The 27827-nt window shown below is 35.8% G+C and overlaps 2 protein-coding genes across 5 annotated transcripts; both read left to right on the top strand.

Annotated features, from left to right (window-relative positions):
- The first annotated feature begins 1442 nt into the window (after window positions 1-1442).
- Window positions 1443-3578, top strand: LOC117782280 (dorsal-related immunity factor Dif-like). The gene is made up of 6 exons (XM_034619348.1): window positions 1443-1555; window positions 1809-2255; window positions 2421-2803; window positions 2904-2979; window positions 3197-3318; window positions 3378-3578. The coding sequence occupies exons 1-6, from the start codon at window positions 1462-1464 to the stop codon at window positions 3435-3437; spliced, it is 1182 nt and encodes a 393-aa protein (XP_034475239.1). The 5' UTR covers window positions 1443-1461; the 3' UTR covers window positions 3438-3578.
- Window positions 3579-4830: 1252 nt separating this feature from the next.
- On the top strand, window positions 4831-27821 carry LOC117782279 (dorsal-related immunity factor Dif). 4 transcript variants are annotated; one of them, XM_034619347.1, is made up of 7 exons: window positions 13344-13401; window positions 20550-20594; window positions 21308-21781; window positions 22444-22826; window positions 23242-23317; window positions 25470-25577; window positions 26821-27821. In XM_034619347.1, exons 1-7 carry the CDS (start codon window positions 13377-13379, stop codon window positions 27660-27662), a joined length of 1953 nt encoding a protein of 650 aa, XP_034475238.1. In that variant the 5' UTR covers window positions 13344-13376; the 3' UTR covers window positions 27663-27821. The 4 variants fall into 4 exon arrangements, with proteins under 4 accessions (XP_034475236.1, XP_034475237.1, XP_034475235.1 ...); XM_034619345.1 differs by lacking the exons at window positions 13344-13401; window positions 25470-25577; window positions 26821-27821 and adding an exon at window positions 4831-5173 and having other exon boundaries at window positions 23242-25296; XM_034619346.1 differs by lacking the exons at window positions 13344-13401; window positions 25470-25577; window positions 26821-27821 and adding an exon at window positions 11553-11586 and having other exon boundaries at window positions 23242-25296.
- The last annotated feature ends 6 nt before the right edge of the window (window positions 27822-27827 follow it).

The raw sequence follows: 27827 nt of genomic DNA, 5'->3' as shown, positions 1-27827 counted from the left end.
GTGATACAAAAACAATATGGCACAGCGCATTTAATCAACTTAATAGACACTAGCGACTTTTTAGGTACAGGGTACAGTAAAAATGGTGTGCTCTGAGTTTTTCTGTACAACAAGGTCAGAGGTATAGCGTTATTAACTTGCGATAAGAACGGTATTTTGACAGTGCTTAGATTATGCTCAAAATTCCGTTTGCGCATCTTAGAAAATATGTGTACTTGACTTTATACATACGAGTTCAGTTTAAGAAGACGGCATTCTCTGAACATTCTCTGATTGTGTACAGCATCATTTAAATGCAAAGCTTTATGTTTAAATTAAGTGTATAACCCAGCAACAAGATAGGATTTCCAAACTGTTATTAGATTGTTTTCTTTTTTCCGTTCTTTCTTTGTGAATTTTTATAAGGAAGGTAGTTTTTTTTGCTTTAATTTTGCTGATGCGAAAAGATAAATGATCAATTATTTAGCAATTTGGTGTAGTGATAAGATTAAGATTCAATCTAATTTAGACAGCACTATTAGAGATTACAGTATCATAAGTTTGTTGGAGCATATGTAAGCCAAACTTACAAGAAGATGTTAAAAATGTCTAAACAAAAATTTGTTGCTATAAAAGGAAAGGCAAAAGATAGACTCTTTACCGATCTCGGAAGCCGAAGTCTCACGAAAAGTGGTCGTATCACTTGAAGCCTAAAATTGTCGAAATACGCGATCAACTCAACAATTAGTTTGTGACTTAACTTAGACAATTACGGATGTTTTTGCTTTTTTGTAACATAACATCTGTTTTTAGATCGAAAAACTTGGTGAATTCTTGGCGTGTATTTGTAAATTATTCTTGATGTGACATTCAACTAAGTAATACAAATTATAACATCAAAAAAACTTGCAAGTACATTGCTGAAGCTCTGAAAAATTTTAATTTTGCGCACAGAAAAAAGTAAATCTACGGAAATGGACGGATATTTTCGAATTTGGGCACGACTTATGCGATAAGCAGAGAAATATATGAGAATTGTGACAAATATAAACTTAACAATTTTTTCATACGATTAACAATTTTAGTACGCGTGTCAAGCAATATTATTAATATAATAAAATATTAAATATTTAAATAAGAAAGGCTAAGCATGGCTCAAAATACTGGCAACGATGGTGAGTTAATATTCTATAATTATTATTGCGATTGTATATTTAATTTGTTTATTGTATTTGTATAAATTTTCAAAAATTATATTAAACCATTTTTAAGAAATCAGTCAGTTAGTTTAGTGAACTAGACATTGACATAAGTGTACTTTGCGTGTAAAAGGATCTATATGCATGTTCAATAGTGAGGAAAGGTATTAGTTTTACTTTTATTTCAGAATTGATCTTAAATGGAAAAGCACGCACACGCGTTGTGGTATCAGCTCATTTCACAGGGAATGTAGCCAGCCCACCACCAGAAATTGTGGGGCTGATGGATTACTGTAGACGGGAGCAGCTTCCGATAAGTGTTCAATGCTATCCCTTTACACATGACTCACAGAGCTGTAGCGCCATCAAAAAAAGAGGTAAGTACATCATTGACTTAACCAATCTCGCCCTTGTATGTCCGTCTGTGATAGTGAATAACTTTCGATAACATACACATCGTCAGAAAGCATCACTAAAACATTATGGGTATCTAAAAACAATATTCTCCTACTAAAATATTAAATTTATATTTGTTTCTGCCATATGAGCCAAATTTATGGTCGGGTCCATTTTTTTTTTGCCTATTAAGAATTCTTCTAATTTGTGTAATCTTTTTTTTTTTTCGTTTAGGGTACTCTTTGCCGATACCCCCGACGATACCATACCTAGTGCCGCCTTCAATTCCCAGCCAGGAACCTTACATACAGATCATCGAAGAGCCGACGAATAAGATCATACGCTTTCGCTATGAATGCGAGGGTCGCACGGCGGGTTCCATAGTCGGGATGAGCTCCACACCGACAAAAAAGACGTACCCCACCATCAAAATTTGCAATTACAATGGACCCGTAGTTGTGGTCATCACTTGCGTCACTGTTGATCAGCCCTATTTACAGCATCCACATAAATTAATTGAGAGGGGAGAAACCAACAACAGCCGATTTGGTTCCTTTGTCAAACGGCTGAGACCCGACCAGCGTATTCTGGAACTACAGTTTGGTATCCAATGTGTTAAGAGGTCGGATGTACGCCATTCGCTGTTGCAGCGCCAGCAAAGAAATATTGATCCATTTAACGGTGCGTATGCATAAGTAATTAAGTCATAAAAGTTTTGAGACACACAGATAAACACAGATCATAGATTAATACTATATTATTACAACAGGAGCACATAGTGTGAAACCAAGAGAGGATGAAACAGACTTTTTTCTTACTAGTTTGATTTTTGATTTGATTTTGCAGTCGGTTTTGATCATTTGAACAACTTGGCCCTTATTAATCTGTACCAGCTGCGTCTGTGTTATCAGGCGTATATCAAGGTGGACAACAACTATGTAAGCTTGGACCCCGTCGTCTCTTCGCCAATCTATGGCAAGAGCAACGAGCTGACCATCACCAGACTCTGCTGTGGTTTTTCGAAGATGAGCGGTGGTGATGAGATCATCATGCTCTGCGACAAGGTCTCCAAGAATGACATTAGGATACGTTTCTTTGAGACCAACGACGAAGGTGACGTAGTCTGGGAGGCTGATGCCACCTTTCAGAATCAGGATGTTTACAAACAGATGGCGATTGTTTTCCGAACACCGCGTTATCGCAATCCCGAAGTCCGGCATATAGTTCAGGTGTGTAGTTGTTAATGTTTTCTATATTCGATTTATTGTTATTTTGCGTTATTAAAAAGGAACAAAATAATAATATTCTTTGATCCATTCTCCTTTGCAGGTGCAGTTGCAGCTGGTGCGACCATCGGATGGAGCGACGAGTGAACCCCGACCCTTCGAGTACTATCCCAATCCAGGTATGATAAAATTTCTGCACAAGTTTTGTTAATAACAAACCGAGGAAAAATGGAGCAGAATTTTTTTTAACATTCAAAACTTCTATACTCACAATATCACTATTTATTTTTTTAAATTTTATTTTAAATGCTTAAAAACAATTATTACACCAATCATTAAATTGCCTTTAATTCGTTTCTGGCTATTAATTCAAGCGACTGTAATCTGTTTTTACAGCTGTCCTTGAGCACGTGGACAACTTGGTGAACAACAACAACGAGCCCTTGGATCTCGTCATATCCTCGTCGATCTCAGAAAAGGAACCCATTAGTGATGTACTTCTCGCCAAAAATCATTTGGTTAGTTAATGACCTTCGTCCAAAAATTTAGTTGTTAATAATATTTCCATATGTTGCAGAAAACTAAACATACCCTGCATCATTATTATGAGCAGCATTGTCAACATCAACGATTTTAGCAAGAACAAATAACATGAGCCCGGTCCAAAGATCAGCAATTTGCTGAGCTTCGAAATCTAACAACTTCCCGTCTCTACTCAGAGGATCAAATCTGTTAATATATGATTAGTACCTTAATAAATCGGATCTTAATCAATAAATTGTGTGTATCTTGAAATCTGGTAAAATCTGTAGTTTATATATAGTCTAATCGAGTGATATTCGATGAATTAATTAATATAAGAAATTATTCTATACTTTTTATACCTGCTACTTAAAAAATAAGTAAAAGGGTATATTGTGTTCGTTGGAATGTATGTAACAGGGAGAAGGAGGCATCTCCGACCCTATAAAGACCCCATAAATTCATAGCCGAGTCGATATAGCCATGTCCGTCTGTCCGTCTGTGTGAGCGCCTAGATCTTAGAGACTATAAGAGATAGAGAAACCAAACTTTCACCCACAGACTCCAAATTCGTTGGAGCAGATCAAGTTTGTTTTAAATTTTTGACACGCCCACGCCAATCACGAAAAACCGTCTGTTCGTCTGTATAAACATAAGGATCTCAGAGACTAAAAGAGATAGAGTAACCAAATTTGGCACACAGATTTCTATAGATTCCACGCAGATACAGTTTGTTTTAAATTTAAGGCACGTCTCTTTTCGCCTCCGCAAATCGCGATAAGCCACCCCACCCACAGTTTTTAAGATTATACTTTTTATATGGTAATTACCGTTATCTATTAGTATTATCTCTTGTCCCTCTGAATTGCATCAATATCGGACAAGTAGAACGTTAGTTATGGCGATTTAATGTTTTCAAAGTAATAAATTTCTTTAAAGTACTTTTATATATTAAAATAAGTAACGGGTATCCTATGCTCGTGATCTCGACTAAAGCCTTCCCACTTGTTTCATCTGTAATATTTATAATATTGTTTCAATATTTTAAACCACTGTAAGCCTTTGTCAAGATATATAAATGGATATGCAATCTTACTTGCCCTTATTTTCTTTGTATTAGTTCACACATCCGACTAATTCCGGTACATAGACACACACTCACACACACACACACACGCTTACACACATCCCTTTAAGTAACTCAATTTCACACGACATCTGTTCATTGATTGTGGGTCATTTGCCAATTGTGAGAAGAGATGCTTTCCTTTATCCCCAACTTCCTTTCCACAACATTGGACGCCAAGTCTGCGAGTTCGTTTAACGGTTAATTCGCCTTTCGCCGATTCAAATATGTATTTAACCCCAAAAAGAGCTTTTCCACACACCGTAATTCACCACACGAAATTCGAGTCTGCGTAGTGTGAAAAAGCTTTTTGTTGAACTGCGGCTGGTTTTGAAATTGTTGGTTAAAGTGTTTTGGGCCGCTTTTGTGGTGGCCAACAACGTTGGCCGTTGGCGGTTTCATTAACGTCGCGACGCTGCTGGTAAACGGTTCATTGGTCGGCAATATCCGAAAAATCGACAGGTGTGAAGAACGAAACGAACTCAGTTCTAAAAATTCAAATACACAATGCAGTTGAAAATTTAAATTAAACAAAAAATATTTGAAAATTTATTTAAGTAAAGTAAACCCCATAAAATATCGAAACGTGCATTTACTGTGTTTACTTGTGTCAGTGAATTGGTGTGTGTGAGTGTGTGTATGAGCAAGTAATACGAAAATCGAAAAGAACATATTTGAAAAACATACCTTAAATAAATATTGAACACCGACCGAAATTTATTTGGGTGAGTTCTAAAGCTATAAATAATGTCTTGTGATTTGTGTGCTGATATTGTTTGGTATTACAGAAACAATTTCTTCCACTCCCCCTGCCCCTCCTCGGCAGCACTCCAGGCCGACCACCTCGTAAGCAAAACATATGTTGTTTATAAATAATTGATCGTTAAGTTATGCATAGTATTAATATCTGGTCTGTCTCAATGAAATTGGGTTTTCCCAACTCTATATCAAAATTCAATTCAAACTGGCTTAGTCAGAGAAGATCTCTATCCCTTCCACCTCAATTCTCTATTCTTTTACTAAAAACCTGCATCTTGGGAAAAAATAATTAAATAAAAAAGGGGAATTGGAACGTAATCTCTGGATTGCTTAACTCTGATCAAATTATACGTAATCGACTGTGAGCAGTTTTGTATTAAAATTTTAATTTATCTGCGGTAGATTTATCATATAATACTTTACGCGGCGCGTGCGATCGAACAGTTTCCAGAAAGTCGTCACAGAGTTGGCATCGATTAACAAGAAATTAACCAAGTAAGTTCTTGGAAACACAGCGAAACAGATCAAAAATATTGCTTACATCAATGAAAAAAAGCTTTTAAAAATTTATAATTTGTTACTGTTATTTGGAACTATAACTTGTTACTTTTTTGAAGATCTTTTGATTCCACAGAGTAAGTTATAAATTTTTCGAAAAATCAGAATTATATATAAAGTATGTAATTAGGTGATAATGATAATAAGCCAGTGGTGTCCAAAAGCAAAATATCAATATTTTTATGATGACATGTGATAAGAAAATACACAATTTGGACGCCATTGATTTAAAGTGTTCCCATTTGAACATTAAACTTTAAATGTTTTTTTTTTTTTGACATTTTTTAAGTAATTTTCCAGCTAGTTATAATTAATGTCATATAAATTAGTAAAGAACTCACGTATCTGTATACGTGTTTTTCAATCTGTAATAGTATTAAATTTTGTTAAACAAATTTAAAATTTAAATACAACAATTTATTAAACAGTGTGCAAGAAATCTGCCTTTCAGCAAAAGCTTAGCTTAGAAAAATAGAACATGTAATGAATTAAAAAAAAAAACAAATTTATGCAACACACATGTCTGCTGGTTAGTTAAAACTTTATTCTAGTTAAAAAGCTGTAGCTAGGTGCAACCCCTAAATCCAGTTCTCTAGCTCTGAAACCTCGCCCACATTCCCTTTGGCTGTGTGCAAGTTGTATTTAGTTGACGATGTCACTTTAAAATCGCTGGCGCAATAATTAACTAATAGTCAGCTATACTCGAATACTCAGCGAATAGCTTTGTGAGTGCATGCGAATATTTATACGAGTGTATACGAGTTGTCGTTGCGGTTTCTCATTGTTGTTGTTATGGTTTCTGTTGGCGCGAAAACAAAACACAAGTTTACTTCGATTCTGTTGATGTGTTTGTCTAACCGTCTGTCTATTTGTCAGATTATTTATGTTTTGTTGCTATTGTTGATTTTCTAAGAAAGTCGTTGCATGAATTTGTGAAATTGTATTTTAAATACTTGGATCCAGATCCAGACAACCTTGAGTTAAACGCGTTGCATACGGAACTCAAGTTGCCCGCGTCAAAAGTGACCATGCCACTGTTGCAGATTGCAGTTGCCACGCCGCTGTGTGACGTAACTGAAAAAAGTAAATGGCAGTGGATTGTTATGTATGAAATTGTATGGAAACTGGAAAGCAAAAATGATCAACACCCAACGTTGCCGAGAGTATCGCTTGGTTTCCGCTTCAACGCATTCACTCTCACTCTCAGATGGTTGGCCAATTTTGAGAAACACGTATTTGTGAGTACAAATAGCGCAATTGGCTCTCTGATGGATGATTCATGCTTGATTCGGGGAATCCGAAACCGAATCCAATAAAGTGCTACAAGCATAAGCAAACATCAGGTTGTCGACAGGTTTTATTTTTTTTTAATTTCAAGCGGAATTTGTGTGGCAATACCAAAAGTTTGTCTCTTCGCCGGTTGATTTTGAGATGAAAATTATCTATTGATATCGAAGCATATGATGTTAGTCATTTGCTTTGATAAAAAGTAGCCAACATATTTACACAAATACGTTCAAAAACAATGTATTTCCATACATTGAGCATTCAACAACTATTGTTCGAATTAATATTAACCAGTTAATAATTAGCTTTATCAACAACAAAACAATTTTCGAGTCCCTGGGGAGCAATTAGTTGCATTGTATAATATAAGTATATTTTAATTTAAAAACTCATTTCTTTCATAATATGCAGATCAAGTTCCAATAAGATTAGCAAGCCGACGCAGCCGCATAAAAAAGCGTAATAGGGGTTTCTATACCTTTGTGTACACCCCCGGGATCAAAATTCTTTAGACGAAGCTTTACAACGAAGGACAGAAAATAAATCATTCATCGCTTAGTTTGAGGCACCAAACAGTTTGGAATCGATAATATACTTTGGATTAGGACTATTCGTCATTTACAAATTATTTAATTTTTACATTTAAAAACAAAACATCTGTAATATTTGTTCGCGTAATCAATTATTGTTTCAAGCTTTAAAGCCGTACGAATTTTACGATTCTGGTAATGCCCAAATATTATTAACATAATTACATTATTTTTATATTTCCCCAAAAAAAAAAAAAAGTTTTACCCTGATCTAACATAAACATAATTAATTTAAAACTGATATTTCAGCTATCTTTAAAGACCCAGTTTTCACTATTGGTTAAAAATTAAAAACAAGATACAATGGGTTTTTTTACTGCAATTCGTTCAAGCCGAAACTTACCTTGTTGTAAAGTAATTAACTAACAAACAACAAGTTTAATATGAAGAATTGATAAACAAAAATCTTAAAGCAGAAATATAAAGGCATCAGATATTCGTATATATTTGACTTGATTGTTATTTCAATAGCTGGTTAATACTTGAGTTCATTTTCATTTGTAATTTGCTCATCTTGTATTTCTTTTCATTTACTTCTTTTTTTTTTCTTATTCAGATATCGATACGCTCTTCGGGGTCTCAGACTCTGGTGCGTTGGGCGAGTGTCTTGAATTTTAATGCCATACGCAGCGAGAGTCTTTGTCTTGAGGGCGTCGGCGACGACCTTTTGCTCGACTCTTTCACACTGCATGTGTGAGTCTGTGTATTTGTTGGTCTTTGCTTCGTTGTATAAGCCAATGGCGACAACAATAACAGCACTAACACAAACAACAACAAGTGGTTGCCCAACTAGCCGCTCAATTGCTACCACTTTTTACTCTGGCCATACGTCTCTGACGGCTCTTGTCTCACGACTCCCATTGGAGCATTGGCTTGCCTTTGTTTGCGACTCTTAAGCGTGTGACCTTGGGCCACCACATGTGCCAGAATTGCAGATATGCGTTGCTTGGGAAGGGGTGGAATATAAGCTCAGTATATTGCTTGCAATTGGTTTTGCCTTTGCTGATTGCTTTTGATAATGACAAGTTTGGGTTTGAAGTGACGTCTCTGATTGTTTGAAGTTATTTGTTGCTGACGTCATAAATTCATTTCATCGATTTACGAGTCAGGTTGCAGTCTGACCGCAAATAGAAAAAAAAAGAATAGCAGCCAAGTTAACATACTTAATTGAGCATCTTCCATAGTTTCATTCATTCAATCATCTGGGCTAGAAAGCCATCAAAGTTGATTTGTGGCTATTTTTGTTACGATTTTCCTTTGTTTTTACGTAATTTGTGTGCAAACATTTTGGCTGTTCATGCATTTTGCAATTCACTTGCCAAATGCATTTATTGCCCACGCTGCGTATACTTGATGTTGTCTAAACTTTGTTATTAGTTACAACACATAAACACACATGCAAATAACTTAGAATATTCATTTAGGTACATATACATACAGGCATTTGCAACTATTTCTGCATCATTAACAATATGAACAAAAAAATTTTCTTGCGCCCAGTTTTCAAATAGTTTAGTTTTTGCCATTTTTGCAGTTTGTTTAAATGACTTAAAATCACCGATGATGGAATGGCAGCCAAATAATTAAGTCAATAACTGCTCAGACTCATGACCTTAGGTGTTGTGTCTGCTTCTAGCCAAATAAATATATACATTTGTATTTACGTATGTAAATAATACATACATATCTAGAGATGGAATTTTTGTGTTTAAATTAGCGTCAGTTTATAGATTTTATAATTTTCGTTTTGCCGAGGGTCAGTCAGTCACATACAAGTTAGTTTCACATACGCATACGTGTCTCATAGAAAATGGTGAACAATTTAAGGGATCAATGGGATAACGTTCAAATAATCTAATAATACTTCACTTTTTCGCTATTAAAATTACTATACCTACTGTATCTCGTTAATGAGGATAACCTATATACATATATTTCACTTGTAATTGGCTAAATTAAATATTATTTAACCTTTCACCTATGATTCTACTGTGCTTTATTTAATTTTTAATTTTATTTAACCTTTCACCTATGATTCTACTGTGCTTTATTTAATGTTAGTTTGTATTATCATAGTGTTAATGAGTATATATTTAAACATAATTGTTTATTCCCAGCGAGTATTAATGTAAATTCGAAAATTTTATGGGTTTATACCCAACATTAAAGCTGGACCAATTTTCAATGGAAATAATTTCTTATATTTCGTTTGAACTATTAAATATTTCACTTAAATTGACAACAAAAAGAACAAAATAATATAAATGGCAAAACCTAGATCATAGATCAGAGTTTGAGGTCATTTATGGATGCTGCTGTTTCCAAATTCGGTTTAATTTTTCTAATCTTTTTCAATGTATTGTATTCAGACAGCAAGACTGCTCATTATAAATTTATTCTAAAAAAGAATTAAGAAATGTTTGTCAATCGCTCATTTGATAAGATTGTTGTCTTTTTAATGCATGTAAGGGAAACTCTTTGCCACAGGCACTTACAAATCGATAAGTACGAGTATAACAAATAATAACTAATAATAAAAATGGGCTCAGGGTATAAAAACATGAACATGATAATAAAACCGGGAAAATAGACGAAGCAACGTTTGCCGCTTAAAATAATAAATACATAAATGCCATAACATTGGAAACAGCAAAAAGGAAAGCCACAATCGTGACTAAGTACTCGATATCAAGTATACGCAGTGTTGACGTAGACGAAAACGAGTCGCACTGTACGAATGAAATCAGTAAACCTATTGCTCAAATATAGCAATACTAAACAATGTATACAACCAATAATAACATCTAAATTGTTTAGCTTGCTCTACAGTTTAGCTGGCTCGAATTTAAATAATTTTAAAATTAAAAAAACTATTCTACTATTATTTCAGAAAGTCTTTTATATTTTATATTTTATTCAAGGCTGCAAACCGTTACTGAACCGAACCGCGATGAACCGACTCGGTTCGGATTTTTAAGCAAGCCGAACCGTACCTTATCATGAACCATACCTTTGATATTATATACTCCGAAAATCAGTACCTAAAACGAATCACTTTCTTAAATAAATCACTTACAATTTATGCATTTATAATATTGCGCAACTATTTGATCCAAAAATTATAAAATAACAAGTCATCTTAAAATAAATTATATTTATTTATATTTCTTATAAAATTTATTTTTTTTAAATAAAAAAAATATTTCGTTATAAATTTGAAAAAAAAAAATTAAATTAAACTAAGGCTCGAACCTTGAACCCAAACCTTGGGTTCAGAAGGTGTTTGAACTGTTACGCTAACCTAACCTAAATCATGCTGTATGGCTCGAACCATCGAACCGAACCTTAACCAACATTGTTGTGTTATTCATCCTTGATTTGAGTTGCTTAAATTTAATTATTATTATAAATATCACTCCAGGTTTATCCCGATCACTTAATCGGTCAGTATCATATTTCTTTGGAAAGTCCGGAAATTTTAGCCCTACTCTTATTTTGTGAATCGCAAGACAACCTTATTTAAAAAAAAAAAAAATTAGTGAACAATGGAATTTTTAAGCTGTTATATTTTGAACTTCACACTTAGTATCATAATAAGAATTAGAAGATGTCCATATTTACTATATGCCACTCTGCAGCAGCACGTGCAGGAAAAGCTTATCAGCATAAAATGTTGTTGCTGTTAACGACGAAGAGATATGCCGACTCTCCACCGAAGCCACACGAAGAGCCGTCGTGTCCGTACTTACGTATAACAATAACAACTTAAAAGTCGATCTCATGAGCGAACGAGCATTGAATTGTTCAGTCTACGATTCAGAGTGCTCGACAACAGTCGTTGGTCGGCTTGGTATATATTTTATAAATAAAATATCTGTTTTGAAATCGCACAACTCGACGCATTCGATTGTTGTGCAAGTCCCAGCGAGCGAGTGATTGTGTATGTGTGTGTGTGCTTTGTATATATTTGTTAATTGCTCGCAACACGACAACCAGTTAAAATTTTATACAACAACAAGCTACACTTATAATTAATATAACTGCAATGTAATAATAACAACAATAATAACAATACCAACGTCAACAAGTTCAACTTGTCTCATAAATTGCCGCAAATCTAACATTTTTTATTTGCGCGCACATTAAAAAAAAGATTGCAAAAATTGGCGGTTAATTTTGTTCTTTTGGCCTTGGCGATAAGACGCACAATCTATGTGAATTATGAAAAATTTAAATTAATAAAACTAAATATATTTTTTAAATAATTTATGTATACACGTGTGCTGTAAGAATAGCTGAATTAAAAAATGCAATTAAATATAAAATCGAAATAAAATCAATTTGCAAAATAAAAGCAATATTAAGATTATTGCATTTTCTCGCCGCGCGCTTTAATCAAGTTTTAAAACAAATACAATAGAGCAAAACAACTATAATAACTACAATCTTTAACAGTAATAAATTAAATAAACGAATTCAGAAAATCTAACGCGCAGTTTGTCGCACACGCTCCGCAACTAACTAAAGTTGATTTTTTATATACATTTATATGAAAATATATACAATAGTATGTAGAGAGCGAATTCCACAATTCTCATTTAATTTCTGTGACGACTTCTTATAGTAAATCCCTAGTGAAAAATCAAGTATTACAAAATATGTGAAATGTTGTTCAATGAGTTTTCTAATATAATGTTGAAGCACTTGATAGCAATGTTACTTTCTTTTCTATATAATTTCTGAAAAGTATGTTTAACGAGAAAGCCTGAAATGATAACCCTGCAGGTCACACACTATCGGTTAGCAGAGTCTATATATAAGTCTTCTACATGTCTGTTCATTAATTAGACTTTGTTGTCACGATGTATTTCAAGTATAGAATTTAAAAAATTAGCAAAAACAAAATATCCGTTAAAATCCTTTACAAGTTCGACAAGGACGAAGACTAAAAAGTTCCTCACAGACATTTTATTTCATATAAATACAATTAATCGGGATCACATACTATTAACAAGGGTATTCAGCCTTTGACTTGCCACAGTTGACGCTTCACTTATATTTATTACAACAAGTTTAGCTTTAGTTGAATTAATTTATTAGTTAGTCAAATACATATGTACTTTCAATTGCTTAGCATTGAATATAGACAACTCATACGAGGTAAAGTCTGAGTACAAACACTTTTTCTAGCAAGACAGGAAAAATGTTTTTAGCTGTAATAAGAAACGATTTCTAAACCTGTGAGGCAACAACAATTTCTTGTGTTAATCATTGTTGTTGTAGTAGAATTACCGAGTGTATTGTGTGATTTGTGTTGTGCTTTCCTTTTACGGCATTTGGCATTGTTCTATATACTCGTAGACGCCTGCAATTATAGAAAATGTCAAATGGCAAAAATCTCCAACAATTTACATATATGCATAAACATTTTAGTTTGGAGCGTATTTAATATTCATGTAACTCCTTCCTCAGAAGTGTATAATACATAAAGTATTTTATCGGAAACTTAAATTGAAGCAAAAGTGATTTACAATTTCTATTTTACAGGAACTTCTGATAAGCGCAACAAACAATTTGTAATTACTGATTAAAAAAATACAATAATATTGAAAGAACTGCACAGTGTGTGTGTGAGTGTGCGCGTGTGTGAAGAGTTAACAGTTCATAAAGAACAAAAGAAAATCTATAAAAATCATAATAATATTTAAAAAGAAGAAAATATAAAAAGGGAAGCATGGCTCAAAATATTGGCAACGATGGTAAGTTCACAGAAATTCAAGTGTTATTGTAAGTGTACAATGTACATATATTAATTGTGCGGTTATATCCGTAATCAATCGATTCAATATTAATATCGGCAAACAGTTTTTCAAGGCTCTTCCATTGACCATACGCAAATATTTAGATTATCAGTTTGTAAATATTTTTACAAATGAAAAAAGTTTATAAAAATTTGCCGTAGCATCTGGAACATTTCGTTTATTTCATTTGCAATCAAAGCTATTCACGTAATACTTGTACACGCAATGGAACTGTGTCTGTTGCCTGGTTCTGTTTCTGTTCCTCCCTTTGCTGCCTTCAGAGCCAATTGAATAGAACTAAGGAACGAAATCCAATAAAGTCTCAAAGGCACTGTTGGCCATGGCTAATGTACAAACATAGTGCACGTTTTGCGTTGCCAGCGGATAGTCATGGTCAAAGCAGCTTGAATATCGATTTATCTGCTTGGCATACCAGATCAAACTCCTACCTCCCCCCATCACACACAATTTCATTCCCACCCACCGCTAATTCACCTCTACAATGGGAGCATGAACTCTGCATTGGCAGCAATCGGCATGGAATTGTTTTCAGCAACTGACGAAAGCAAACAAACAAAAACAACACAAAATTTCACACCTTTTGCACGCACATATTGCCTACATAAATATATGTCTATATATTTATATATACAGTCAGATCAGTGGGTTATATATGTACATTGTAGCGCAATACGCAAAGATTTAAATTTAACGAAAGTATCGCACAAAGTTTTCTTTTGGTAAAGGTAATTAAGTAAATGCTGAACAAAAGAACAACAGCTGAAAGGAAAATAAACAACGTCAAGAAAAAAGCAGTTAAATCCAGTTGCCAAATGGATTAAATACGAATATGGACTGTCAAATTTTCGTATATATAAAATAATTGAAAAAATAAAGCCTTTTTTTCCTATATTAATAAAAGCAAGAGAAGGAATACAACATATTAAGCTTTAATTTTTCAATGTGTTTTCTTAAATTTCTACAAATGTTGTACAATTTAAAAATGTAAAGCCTCCTTTTCGATTTTCTTAACAGTTAACGGAGTTCGTTGTGTTATTGATTTGAGAACAAAACCATAAAGTTTCTAAATGCTCGTTTTCCTTTTTAATAATTTAGCTACAAACGCCATAAGCACGCAAATACTATAGATCAATAAAGAACCAAAAATAAAAAAAACATTTGCCGAAGTAAACGGATTTGCAAATTGACTTCAATGCCCCAAATGACCCGTATTTTGGGGTCAAACTGTATTTTACCAAGCCTGGAGCTGCAACGTTTTATTATGTAAACCATTGTCCTTTGCCCAACTATCTAAGGGCCATGGGACCACATTGCCGATCGGCCCACAGGCCGGACGTCATTATGTTCAAACTTGGAGCGTTGAACACGCATACGCCACGTTGTCCAAAATAACGCACAGACGGCGCTGTCAAGTTGAATTGATTGAATTGTGAAAAGTTTTATCGCTATACAATCAAATGCTGCGGTTTGCGGGCAAGGCGTGTGAAATTTTCTTCTATCTATTGCCAATAGAATGAAATTTTTCTAGCTCAAAAAATTTTGTACGCCCGTCTGGTTTTTCGGCATATTGAAAATGCTATTTGGTTTATGGTTTTAGCTTCGTTTTCTCATTTTTGATGTTATATACTTGACGAGAAAACTTGTAAGGTGTTTGGTTTACGCTGGGCAAAATTTCTTTTGATTGCCTGGCAAAGACATGAAAATCGATTTCGTGTTAATTGTATTTGATGTTGTACACTTCAACGTTTTGGCACCTTTCACGTTTCGGTTCTCTTTGTAATTTATCGCTCATGAAGCCCGAAAAATCCACTTGGCCATTTCGGAAAATTCACCTAATACACACACAGACACATGAGTAGAGTCATATGAACCGTTGAATTAATTGCTTTTTAATTAGTTGCCGTACACACAAGAGAGAAATGTTCTAAATTATTTAGTTAAAACTTCTACGACACATAGCTTTTGATAATGACTGCAACAAGTATGCACAAATACTAGTTCGAGTATGCGAGTCTATGGAGTTATTTATACCTTTCAACACTTGTTTTAGTTCTGGCCAATAAAGACCAACTGACTCACATTATTTGCCCATTTGAAGGCTTAAATATGGAGTACTCCATAACCTATAGTTAGTCAACTTTTGTATAGATCGTGTATAGCCCTTTTTATTAGCTGGCGAGTCAGAATAAATTGGGAATCAATCGCATTACAAAATAATTATTGTCAAATCAAATTTTAGTAACAAGTGTAACGACTCAACATAAATTTATTTTGACCGATGCTTGTGCTAATTAAATGTCAATATGATACATTAAATTGATAATTATTATAAATGTTATTATTATAAATATAATTTAGTGAAATAAAAATTAAACTATATAAAAATTAAATTAAATAAAGTTAGATATTTAAAATGCGTGGAATATGAAAGGAACAAGCTGAATTCATTATTTTGTCAGTTGAATTTAATAGTTACTATATAACACATAACATATTAAAAATGTGTGTATACTATACACTTCAAATTATTGGTAAACTGTAAAATAAACTACTTTACTATCTAAATTACATGGCTTCTGTCTATGTTTATAAATTAAGGGAAAGGGAGATATATAAATTTGAAAACTTTGCTATAACAAAAAAATTTAACTCAATTTGGTTTTAAATGGATTTGCTGTCAGCGACAGGATAAAAGCAAACACATAATTTGAAGGCCACTAGAAACTATCAACTCTTGTACATCATCGATATAGTCAGACAAATAATATCATCAATTCTAAAACTATTGATTTTCGCACACACATTTAAGCTAGATGTGCACATAAAACTTCAGCGACAAACAAAAAAAAAGGAATATATAAAATTAAATTTGTGTCAGGCTGTTGCAAACTTTTACGCACAGATTTTCAGTGCTTCAATTTAATTTTTATCCAGAGGTATATTTATAAATTGCGCTGGAGAAATGAAATGAAAAGTAGGCATAACACACACACACACACACATGCTAGCACGCTCGCCAGCACACACATGTCAGCTTATGACAAACTTTCCTTAAAGTACTTGATGTGCAAATGGGAATGGTGAATGTCCTACTTTATATCCCAGTTCTCAGCTCCCGATCCTGTTCATGCTCATGTTCATGCTTATGTTCATGTTGTGTGTCTGTGTTTGATGTAGAGCCCAACCGGTGTGTATATGTATGCGTATGTGTGTGTGTGTGTGGTGTTGGGTGTGATTAGGCCAACATGGCTGGGAGTTGGGAGTGGACACTTTTTGGGCGCCGCTTTGCCTCTACAGTCTTTCCATTGAGAAGAATGACAGTCTGCCTCGGGTGTCCAATGCTTTCATTTTCATTTTCTCTATTTAGCTGTGTTTATTTTCGCTTCAGAACGCGATTTTCCAATCGATTGAACACATGACAACCTACAGTCGCAGCTACTAAACACACTTGCACACACACACACATACATACAAAGGCACACATATGGCACCGGCTGCTGTCGTAGACCAAAAGACATTTTGGCCAAGTAAATCAAAACTGAGCGGTAAATGGAAACCTTCTTTAACTTGCCACGTTGCCATTAGAAATGTCGTCTGTCCGTCTGTTTGTCTGTCTGCTTACCGTTCATATCGTTCTATATTTGATCATATTTAATTAACATTTTATATTCCTTTTATTTTGGTTCTCTTTTTTCTATTTGTTGTTGGTTTTTGGCTCCACATCCTTTTTGTTGTTGTTGCTGCTTTCACTTTGCCATTTATTTACGCATCAATTTGTAGCGCTGATTTATGTCGCCGCCGCCCAAAAAGATAAAAAAAAATCTCCAATAAAAAAAAATAATAAAAGACAAACAATGAGCAACAACATTGCTAATCCGAAGATTAAATACTCTTAAAACGGGCACTTTCAAGAAGAACCTTTAGTTTCACAATTAAATGCAGCTTATGTTTAATAGCAATTGATTCAACAGAAAATACACATGTGATATCTTACTACACAAACATTATTAACATGGCTGATAACGTACTTCACAAATCACTCGTGTACATGACATCGAATATCCTTAAGTGTATTCAAAAATTCAGAAATAATAAACTGAAACCGAAAAAAAAGTTTGTTTAGCCTAAATGCGAATTAAATTTGTTTCTCTGTCGCTGAGTGCCACGCCGAAGCTGTCTTAAAGTATTAGTAGCTCAGTCAATGCTCACAGGACACGGCTCAGGGGCTGCCAGGGGTGGCCAGGGTGTTAGGGTGTTAGCGTGTGAAGGGGAGGGCAGCGACGGCTTGGTTGTCTGGATGAGTCCAAGCAATTGCGCAATTTTAAAGCGATTTCCGTTGAGCGTTTAATTAAATATAAAATTTACACTGGCTTACAAACAAATGGAGTTCAAGTTTTTAATTGGAATTTTAAAATCGAATTTTAATTTGTATACAGCTTTATCTGCCCTTGAATATATAATTTTAGCTATTAGCCAAATAAGCAACTAATCTTTTCAAATGCTTTAAGGTTCTTGTTGCTTCAATTATGCATAAGCCAAAAGCACAAATCTATTTATACTTTTTGTGGAAATTTAAGAAAAATCCTAGCCGTTGATGAAGTCGAATAGGAATAGAAAGATTTTCGTCATAATATACCAAATCAAAATATTTAACAGTGCGTATTCTTTATGTTTCTAACAGCAATGCAATATTGGGAGAGGCAGCTTTAACAAGAAGTGAAACAAATGTAATTAAAATCATACAAATGGAAATGTTACTTTTGATAGTACCTAGAAACCTTAAAATACTTCTTGCATTTTAAGATATGTTCATAAAACTCTGTTTAACATCTTAAAATAGATTAAAATAAAAATAAAAACGCACAAATACGTGTGGATTAAATATGTAACGCAACAGAGACATATAGTAAATTGCGTGGGCCTTTAGTATTGATCTAACAAAGCCAGTTGGTTTCCCTGGATTCTCTGACATGCGTAGCAATTTACCTGCCGGCACCTGCCACAAAAGCTCAGCCACACAGCTGATTACAAAAGCGAAATGGCCCCAGATAATGAGCCAAAAAAAAAAGGAAAAGGAAAAAATTTACCCTTTCACCCGATATTCCTGTTAGCCAGTATTATTAGCAGTAAGTAAACAAAGGGCCGATGGCGAATGCCAACGGATGGATCATCTACTTAAAGGTTCCCGATGTCAGTGCGCCCGGCAGTCGGTCCACATTTCACTTATAACACTGTTCAGATGTTTGCTCCACCCGGAAAACTGGCCAAAAGCAGAGGCGTAAAACGTGTTGTCCGTAAACACACTCCGAGCAACGTGTATCTCTTTTTTTGTGTGTGTGGTGTGAATTGCGAGCATGCACAACAATAAAAAAAGAGAAGACAAAAAGAAAGAGAAGACAAAAAGAAAGAAAAGACAAAAAGAAAGAGAAGACAACAAGACTTGTGTACAAATTGTTTTTGCAATGTTATAAATGTAAACAAAATTAACATATGCAAATTTTTCATGTACCCACGTGTGTCCATGTCAATCTGTGCTTTTGTGTGTGTGTGTGTGTGTGTGTGTGTATGTGTGTGTGTGTGTGTGTATGTGTAGTTGGCCTATAGACAAATAGCCTGTCTGAAAACAGAGTCCCGTGCTGTAAGGGGAGAAAGGTGAGAAGGCAGCTTAAGTTCACATTCGAGATTTTCTGCTGAAAAGTTGAATTATGTGAAGAAAATGCAAATGCACGAGTGGCATATGCTGCAGTTTTCCACGCATTCTCCTCTCGTATTCCTGCTATTATGTATTATTAAATATGCATTATTATAGGAAAAAAAAATATAAACTTGATAAGTAACCGGTTACTCTACATCTCTTGCCTCTTTCTCTTTCAATACCCTCCGTCTTGAATGCTTACCAGTCATAGATAGATATTAAGTATACGGCTCGTAAAGCATGTGCAGAAACACTTCTAGCTAAAACGGAACTTGTTATTGATTTTGCATAATACTTGCATATATTTTCCAGGTGCCAAGGACTTCAGCTAATAAACTAATGCAAGTCATTTTGTTGCGTTTGTTTTATGAGTTTGAATTCTTTATTTTATGTATGTATATGAAAAAATAAGAATCTCTTAAGAATGCAGCGGGAGTGCTATATAGTTTATTACTATTATTAACAAGAGCACTTAAAAACCTTTATGGAAGACACTTTAATAAAATAGTCTGCGTAATAATAAATAATGTCTATGAAATGAAGTTAGCTGTTCCAATTACAAAAAAAAAATCTACTGTAAGCATAATTAACTTAAAATTTAATCGCGAATACTTGTCAAGCCATACCCTTTTATAAATTGTATTATTAGAAATGTAAACAAAGACCTAATCAGGTTAAATCAATCTTTCTCCTTACTATATACGGAATGTTAACAAATACGATTCTAAAATTGCTTATTACAAAATGTCAACAAAACCATAATCAGGTTCAATCAATCGCTATAATACAGTAAAATTCATTTTCGAGTTGATAGTTGATAGTATAAATAATAAATATTTGAAGTCTTTAATTTCCATAATAAAAACTCTTAAATATTTTAAAAATGACATAATTATACATGTCAAAAAATGTCAATTCAAAAAATTCTGGGAAATACATAGTTGATGAAATTTTTATTTGTTTTTTTTTTTTTTGCTTCAAATTTTGTGTAATTGTACCTGGAAACGTTATTCGTAAAACAAAAAAAAATTTAAAAGATTAAAATTAATGGGAGACCTAAGAAGTGTTTACCAAAATTTATTAGCCATAATTTTGAGCAATAAAAAAAATAGATATAGTTGATAAGGACATTTGCATAAATTGAAAAAAAATTTAAAAGCCTATTTAAACAGAAAGAGAGAGAAAAAGAACAAGAGAAGCACGAAAATACAAAAAGTATCAATATATTTAAAAATATCTTATGTTCATTCAATTTTTCTCTCACTACAGTGTTTTCACATCAATCCTAATCAATACACTCACTTTCAATTTTCAATACACTGATAATATTAAAATTCTATGTATGACAAACCTGCAAAAAATGCTAATCTATCATGATTTTATTTTACAGGCAATCAATCTCCAATGGCTGATGACGAGCTGCTAAATGATTTGCGTATGTATGAATACATTTATTAATAACTAACTAGAGCTATGTTTGTGCAACATAGAATCATTAACAAGTATAAACATGTGGATTCAGAGGGTGGTTTGTGGTATAGTTTGTGGTGCTGATGAACAATTAGCCGCAATAAGTCAATCGTCAGAGAACTCCATTAGATTTGCAATTTGTTTCGTCAGTTTACTGTCCGGAATTTTTAGTGGGCACATTAAATCTCAGCTAAAAGCCAATTGTAGTTGTTCATGTTGTACAGTTGTGTCTCGTGTTGTTGCCACAAGCAGCAGGAACAACAACAGCGAACAACGAATAAAGAATGCCTAAGTATATGTGTCTGTTTGCTTAAGATACTTTTGACGTCAGACGTTAACATCTGGCGAATACGGCCAATACAAATTGCCCCCACCCCACGCACTCGCAACACTTTTAGCCGTACTTTGAGTAGAATATAACAATAGCTTTGATAGATGGCACACCGCAATTTAATACCACACAGATGCATAATTCATAAATATATGGCCGACTTGTATCTTACGGATACATGACACAAGCGTACGCTCTACTTCCATGCCGCGTACTCGTGCCGCAAAGTGGCAACGAACTCTTTGCTAAATTGCTTCCACCATTCGAGTTAAATTGCTGGTTGTATTGATTTTTTCAGCTTATTGACAATTTAATTTTACTGTCTTTTTTTCTTTTCATTCCTGTAGAGGAGATCACAAATCCCTCAGTCCGACAATCCGTCTCATTGCCGGTGATACCGTCCAGCGTGCCACCATCAATGTCCACTCAGCGTCCTTACATACAGATCATCGAAGAGCCGACGAATAAGATCATACGCTTTCGCTATGAGTGCGAGGGTCGCACGGCAGGTTCCATAGCCGGCATGCACTCCACACCGACCAAAAAGACGTATCCCACCATCCAGATTTGCAATTACAATGGACCCGTTGTTATTCTGGTCATCTCGTGCGTCACTGTTGAACAACCCTATTTACAGCATCCACACCATTTGATCAGCAAGGATGAGGGAAGCAGCTGCAAAGATGGTATCTACAGAAGACGCTTGGGGCCCAACGAGCACCGCTTCGAGCTACAAAAAGTTGGCATTCAATGTGTCAAGAAATCTGGAGTACACGATTCGTTGAAGAAGCGAATGGAAAAAAAAATTGATCCATTTTCAGGTTGGAATATGTAGATTTAATTTAATCCAAAACTATTATGCTCATTACCCATAGTACATACTATAGTTTGTTTTAAATTTTTGACACGCCCCCTTCCGCTCCCGCAAATCACGAAAAATCTGTTCGTCTGTATAAGCAAAAGGATCTCAAAGACTATAAGATATAGAGTTACCAAATTTGGCACACAGATTTCTATCGACCCCACGAAGATCAAGCTTGTTTAAAATAACAGCCCCGCCCCCTTCCGCCCCCGCAAATCGCGATAAGCCACCACACACCCACAGTTTTTAAGATAATACAGTTTTTATGGTAATTAACGTTATCTATTAATATTATCTATAATCTCATTTAACCGCAGCAAGATCGGACAAGTAGAACGGGAGTAATAGCTAACCAAAGTTATAAATAAAGTTATTATTTCAATACAATCACCTAAAAGTATGCAGTAGTTTTAATTAGGCAGTAATTTCTTTATAGTACTTTTATATTTATTGAAATAAGTTACGGGTATCCTATGGTCGGGATCTCGACTATAGCCTTTCCCACATGTTTTTTTAAATTTCGTAGATGATTATGATATTTGAATTCATATGGGTAACGAGCATTTCATTGTCGAGCACACTCGACTGTAGAGTTCTTAATTGTTTCATTTGCGTTTATAGCTGGCTTTAATCACTTGGAAGACTTGACCAGACTGAATTTGTACCAGCTGCGTCTGTGTTATCAGGCGTACATCAAGGTGGACAACAACTATGTAAGCTTGGACCCCGTCGTCTCTTCGCCAATCTATGGAAAGAGCAACGAGCTGACCATCACCAGACTCTGCAGTTGTTCTTCGAAGATGAGCGGTGGTGATGAGATCATCATGCTCTGCGACAAGGTCTCCAAGAATGACATTAGGATACGTTTCTTTGAGACCAACGACGAAGGTGACGTAGTCTGGGAGGCTGATGCCACCTTTCAGAATCAGGATGTTTACAAACAGATGGCGATTGTTTTCCGAACACCGCGTTATCGTAATCCCGAGACCCAGAAAGGCGTTCAGGTTCGTAGCTATACATTTTATTTTAATATTTAATAAATATATAAAGTATAATAAACACCTTAACAAAAATCGCAAATGAAAATTACATTATATAAATAGTGAAATTCATTTCTTGAAGCTATTGATGTTTATTAAATGTGCATATAAGGTGTATTACAAAACTCTTAATATAACTTTTGTTATAACTTAGAACAATTGAAAATAATAGTTACAATTATTTTTCTTATAATTATTTTAAAATTTTTTCATCTACATAAATAATAAAAAAAAGTTATTATTATTTCACTCGATATGGCTAAAAATTGGTTCTTACTTAGGTGAGAACAGCTTTAACAAGTAAACTTGAATAAAGGAGCTTTAAGTTATTAAAGATAATTAGAATTGGTAATGATCTAATGTTCTTTTTGCTTTATAGGTGGAGTTGCAGCTGGTTCGACCATCGGATGGAGCGACGAGTGAACCTCGACCCTTCGAGTACTATCCCAATCCAGGTATGCTAACATTTGCGCGTCTGCAGCGCAAGCTAAAGCGTAAGCAGGAGCTGGACGTGTTCCAGCAGATACTTTCCATAGATAGCGAGACCACGGCCACGAAATATTCGTGTCCACCTGTGGATCTCAACGAGGATGAGAATACTGTGTCATCGGAGGAGCAACAGAGCTCGGAAACTCTAAACGATTTCGAGATTGCTGTGAAGAAGTTGGTGATGCGGCAACGTGGCGAATCGGAGGCGGATGCCACGGCCACCGAGTATACCGATGGTCTGGACAATGACAATGATCAGGATCCGGATATGGGTATTGAGTTGGAGGTGCCACAATTGTTGCCACAGCTGGCGGATGATTGTACACAGACCTCAACACCCATGGAGGAGATACTCCAACAACCACAGCTGCAATCGCGTCCTTTGAGCAATGTGGACAAGATCAATGAATGGATGAAGAGCAGCGAGTTCGAGAGAACCGATAGCCTCACCGTCGAAAACGGTGACACGCCCACTGTCTCCCACAGCACCGCCCAAACGGCGTTCACCATAACGAATCAGCTGGAGGAGGAGGAGGAGGAGAAGGAGCATCTGGAGGATGGTGATGCCAACGGCTCACGACGCGATACACTCGACAATGCAATTCTCAAGGAGTTGCCCGCTGGAGAAGAGATGCTGCCCGCTGGAGAGGAATCGCTGCCAGAGCCGGAGGCGGAGCCGGAGCTGGTCAGCGCTAGTGCCCAAGCCTCCGTCGATATAGATGAGAACTTTGATGAGACAGCTACGTATACGAGTCTACAGATTGCCTACAATCATCCTGTGGAGATGCCCCAAAATCGAAATCCCGAACAATCCTATCATGTCACCAATCCATTTAGCCAGCCGGATGAGGCCGAGTTAGTGGTGTTAACTAATCCGCCGGCGCCCAGGATAAAAGTGAATGCTGCACAGACGCCAGCAACTCCACCCTCTTCCCCACCCCTGCCGCTACCACCGCGCACACCGTCCCCCGATCCCGATCATCGATTGCCACCACTTCCTCCCAAGCCACGACACTCTCAAGACTTAAGTGTCAGCGAGTGTCAGAGTGTGTCCAATTCCGTATCGTTGAGTCGGTCGAGGAATGGGAGTGTCAGCTCCACAAGGACCACGCCCTCGCCGATAATCATAATGCGCACGCCCGATCAGAGTCCCACCAAGAGATTACCCATGGGATTGCCCAGCACATCCACATCCAATTCAGCTTCGGCCTCGCCCAAGAAACGTCAAGGATTCTTCTCCCGATTGTTCTCGCGTCGTCGCAGCCGAGCCGAGGATGAGGAGACGCTCTCGGTGAATGGCAAGCAACAGGAATTGGGCTCGAAGGCAACCACGCCCACTGGCAGCCGAGAGCCAAGTGTGGCTCACTTTGCCTTGGGAGATACCAATCGCAGTTCCATTAGATCTTTGCAGCCACCTGGCTTGAGTCCCAAAAACAGCGTGACACGTGGTGGACGTCCAGTGGGTCGTAGTTCCAGCAGTGTTTCGGGCAAACGACCCGCCCACCTGGATGCGGATGTCATCCACATCCCACTAAAGGGCGGGGATAGCGAGAACAGTCTGCTGCGTCCCGAGAGCTATTCGAATGCCAGCACCTTGTCCTATGGCCGTCCCTTGGATCGCAAGACGTTGAGCACATTGCAATTGGCGGATATACCCATTAGCGATGGCAATATGGAGCTGGTGGCCATTGCCGATCGTCAGAGCATTAAGAATTTATGTGAGGGCGCCTACGGAGTCATACTCGATCCCAGCGTGGATCTCTCCGAGGCGGAACATTTTGCACTCTACACGAGTAAATCTCCAGAGCCGGAGCGGGAGTTGGATGGTGGCGTTGGGGGCGTGGTGATTGAAGGCGGAGATTTCTTGAGTGCGGATGAGATTGCAAGGCGTCTGGCCGAGGCCAATGGGCTGCAGTAAGAGCGAGACAACAAAAGGAGAACGAGAGAGAGAGAGAGAGAGAGGGACATTTTAATAGTTAGACAACAACTTTCTTCTAGTCGTCTTTTCTTTCAGTATTATATATATGGCATACTATAAACTCAATGTATTTCTAGTCTATGCTCACACACAAACACATATACACAGCTTGATAACCTTAATCACAATTGTCTTTGTAGATACTATGCCCCAGAGATACCGTGACAATGCAAAGAAAATGACCGAAAGCATCAAGCGTAAATTGCCCGTTAATTTTAACCAAAGTTTTAAACAGTCGAGAACCCTACGTAAGTCCCATTTTCGATATTCCCAGGTATTGGGTATCTATACTACTTCACATATTTCCATAAACTCATAAAATTACAAAAGTCTTTGCCTTCATTTGGGCGTATTTTCTTCTCTACTTGTTGCTGAGTTTTTAAACTCTCTCACACATACAAACACACACGCATACAGTCGGAAAAATTTGTCTCTCAATGTTATAGTTCAATATAATTATTTGTATTGCTAGCATAAATACGTAAAGATAAAACCCCCTTGTGGACCAAATAGGTAAAATTATTGTTGGCCAGTATTGTTTTTTGAAGTTCATGGAATTACACGGTATTCGGTACATCGGTATTCCAATAGTTTGCTGTTGCCCCATATTATATTACACAAAAAACAAAATACAATAAAAAATCAAATTCATGTGTGTAATTCGATTCGATGAATAAAGGTTTTTGAATACAAACCAAAGATTTATGCTGGATATTTTTAATACCGTAGAATGGTTATTCTAAAATAAGATACATTTTGTTATAGTGTAAAATAGTAACTGAATTTTTTACTGAATATCCCTTAAAATTTATTCCGATGCTTGCAGATTTTTTAATCGAAAGACGATATTTAAAAAATTAAATCTGCTACATTTCTATTATATTAGAAGTTTTATATTTCTGTTAATGTTTTGTATACATGACAAGGTATTTATTTAGCTTATGTCCGATTCTTTTTAAGTTGTCATATAAGCAACCGACAAAGGTTTTTTTTCTCTTATTCACTGGATTTCTTTTAACATATTCTAAATTAAAAGAGTGTAATCAAATAAAATAGGGTTTTCAGTCTGCTAGAAAATTTTTGAACTGTTTTGATTTGATGCGTTTCCTCTGATTTATGGTAATTCCTTTTAGAAATGCCATTAAACTTCGGCTTACCGAGGAAACGATGTTATCTTGATTTCCCCATCTAGTTTTTCTTAAAGTTTAGCAAGCCAAAGGTCCTCAGCAATGATGAATGATAACTAATTGTTGGCCAGTAAGTTATTAAGTATATAATAAAGATATTGCTATTATTGTTGTAACAATTGTTCTTATTTTGTTGTTGTTGTTGTTATAGTTGTGTGACCATTTAAGTTTTGCACGAGTTGATTAGTAATTTCTTATTTTCTTTCTACTTATGCTTCGTTTCCATAATGCTCATTAATTCAGATGTAAGCAAAAGTTTTATGATATTGACAGTTTTCTAATCAACTTTTCCGATACTTCGCAGCTATGGACACACTGAGTGTGCCGCAGACCCAGGCGCCATTTTTCCCCACGCACCAGTCGAGTACAGTAAGTCCCACGAACACGTGTGTGCCGGAGATTAAAAACGAGCAGGCGATGTTGGAAATGTACAACAACAGCAACTATCCATCGGTGTCAAGCTCACCCAACTTCACTTATTTTCCGCCCTCGCCCGGCTCCAGTTGCAGCGGCACTGGATATGGGACAGAGGCGGCATTTCAACCAAATATGAAATATCTGGACCAGCAGCGACAACAGGAATTGCAACAGATGCAGCAACAGCAGCAATTTTACCAGTGCCAGCCGCAATCCCAATCACAGTTGCCCGATGAGCTCGAAGTGACGAGATCTCTACATGGTCTTACGATGACGGACAATTCCTACCCAATGACTTATAATCAGGGAACTCATGCAATGGGTTTTCACCAATTTAATTCACCAATGTCCGCAAATGGAGGTTATCAACAAATAAGTTCTCCTACGTCCATCAATGGAGGTTATCAACAATCGAGTTCACCAACCTATTTCAATGGAGGCAGCTTAATCCCAACAAATCCAAATAATCTAAATAATATGAATAACAACAATTTATATAGTCCAAATATGAATGCCCCGAGTCCACTAAACTATATTCAATATGATGATCCCGTCCTACCGCAGCCTCAAACCGAAGCTCAACTTCAAGAACCGACGGCGGAAGAGCCTGAAGCATCAATGAGCGATATTATACGCGATTTCTTTAAGGATGGCAATGTCGTCGAGAATTTGGAGAATGTAATAACAAAAGACTTTGAAGTAGCCATAGAGAATTTGGCAAGGAAGTGAATAATCTAACTCTATAATAATATTAATAATAATGTGTATATAAATATTAATAGAGTCGATTGTAGATTTTTTTGGCAAATTAGTTTATAGTTGTTGCGCATAAATCGAATCTCATTTAATTTTTGTTTAATCATACTAAATAAAAAAAATTCAAACAAATTACGG

Source organism: Drosophila innubila, assembly GCF_004354385.1.
Source record: "Drosophila innubila isolate TH190305 chromosome 2L unlocalized genomic scaffold, UK_Dinn_1.0 4_B_2L, whole genome shotgun sequence".
NCBI lineage: Eukaryota > Metazoa > Arthropoda > Insecta > Diptera > Drosophilidae > Drosophila > Drosophila innubila.
Note: the sequence above shows the minus strand (reverse complement) of the source record. Positions and strands in the feature narration are given on the sequence as shown.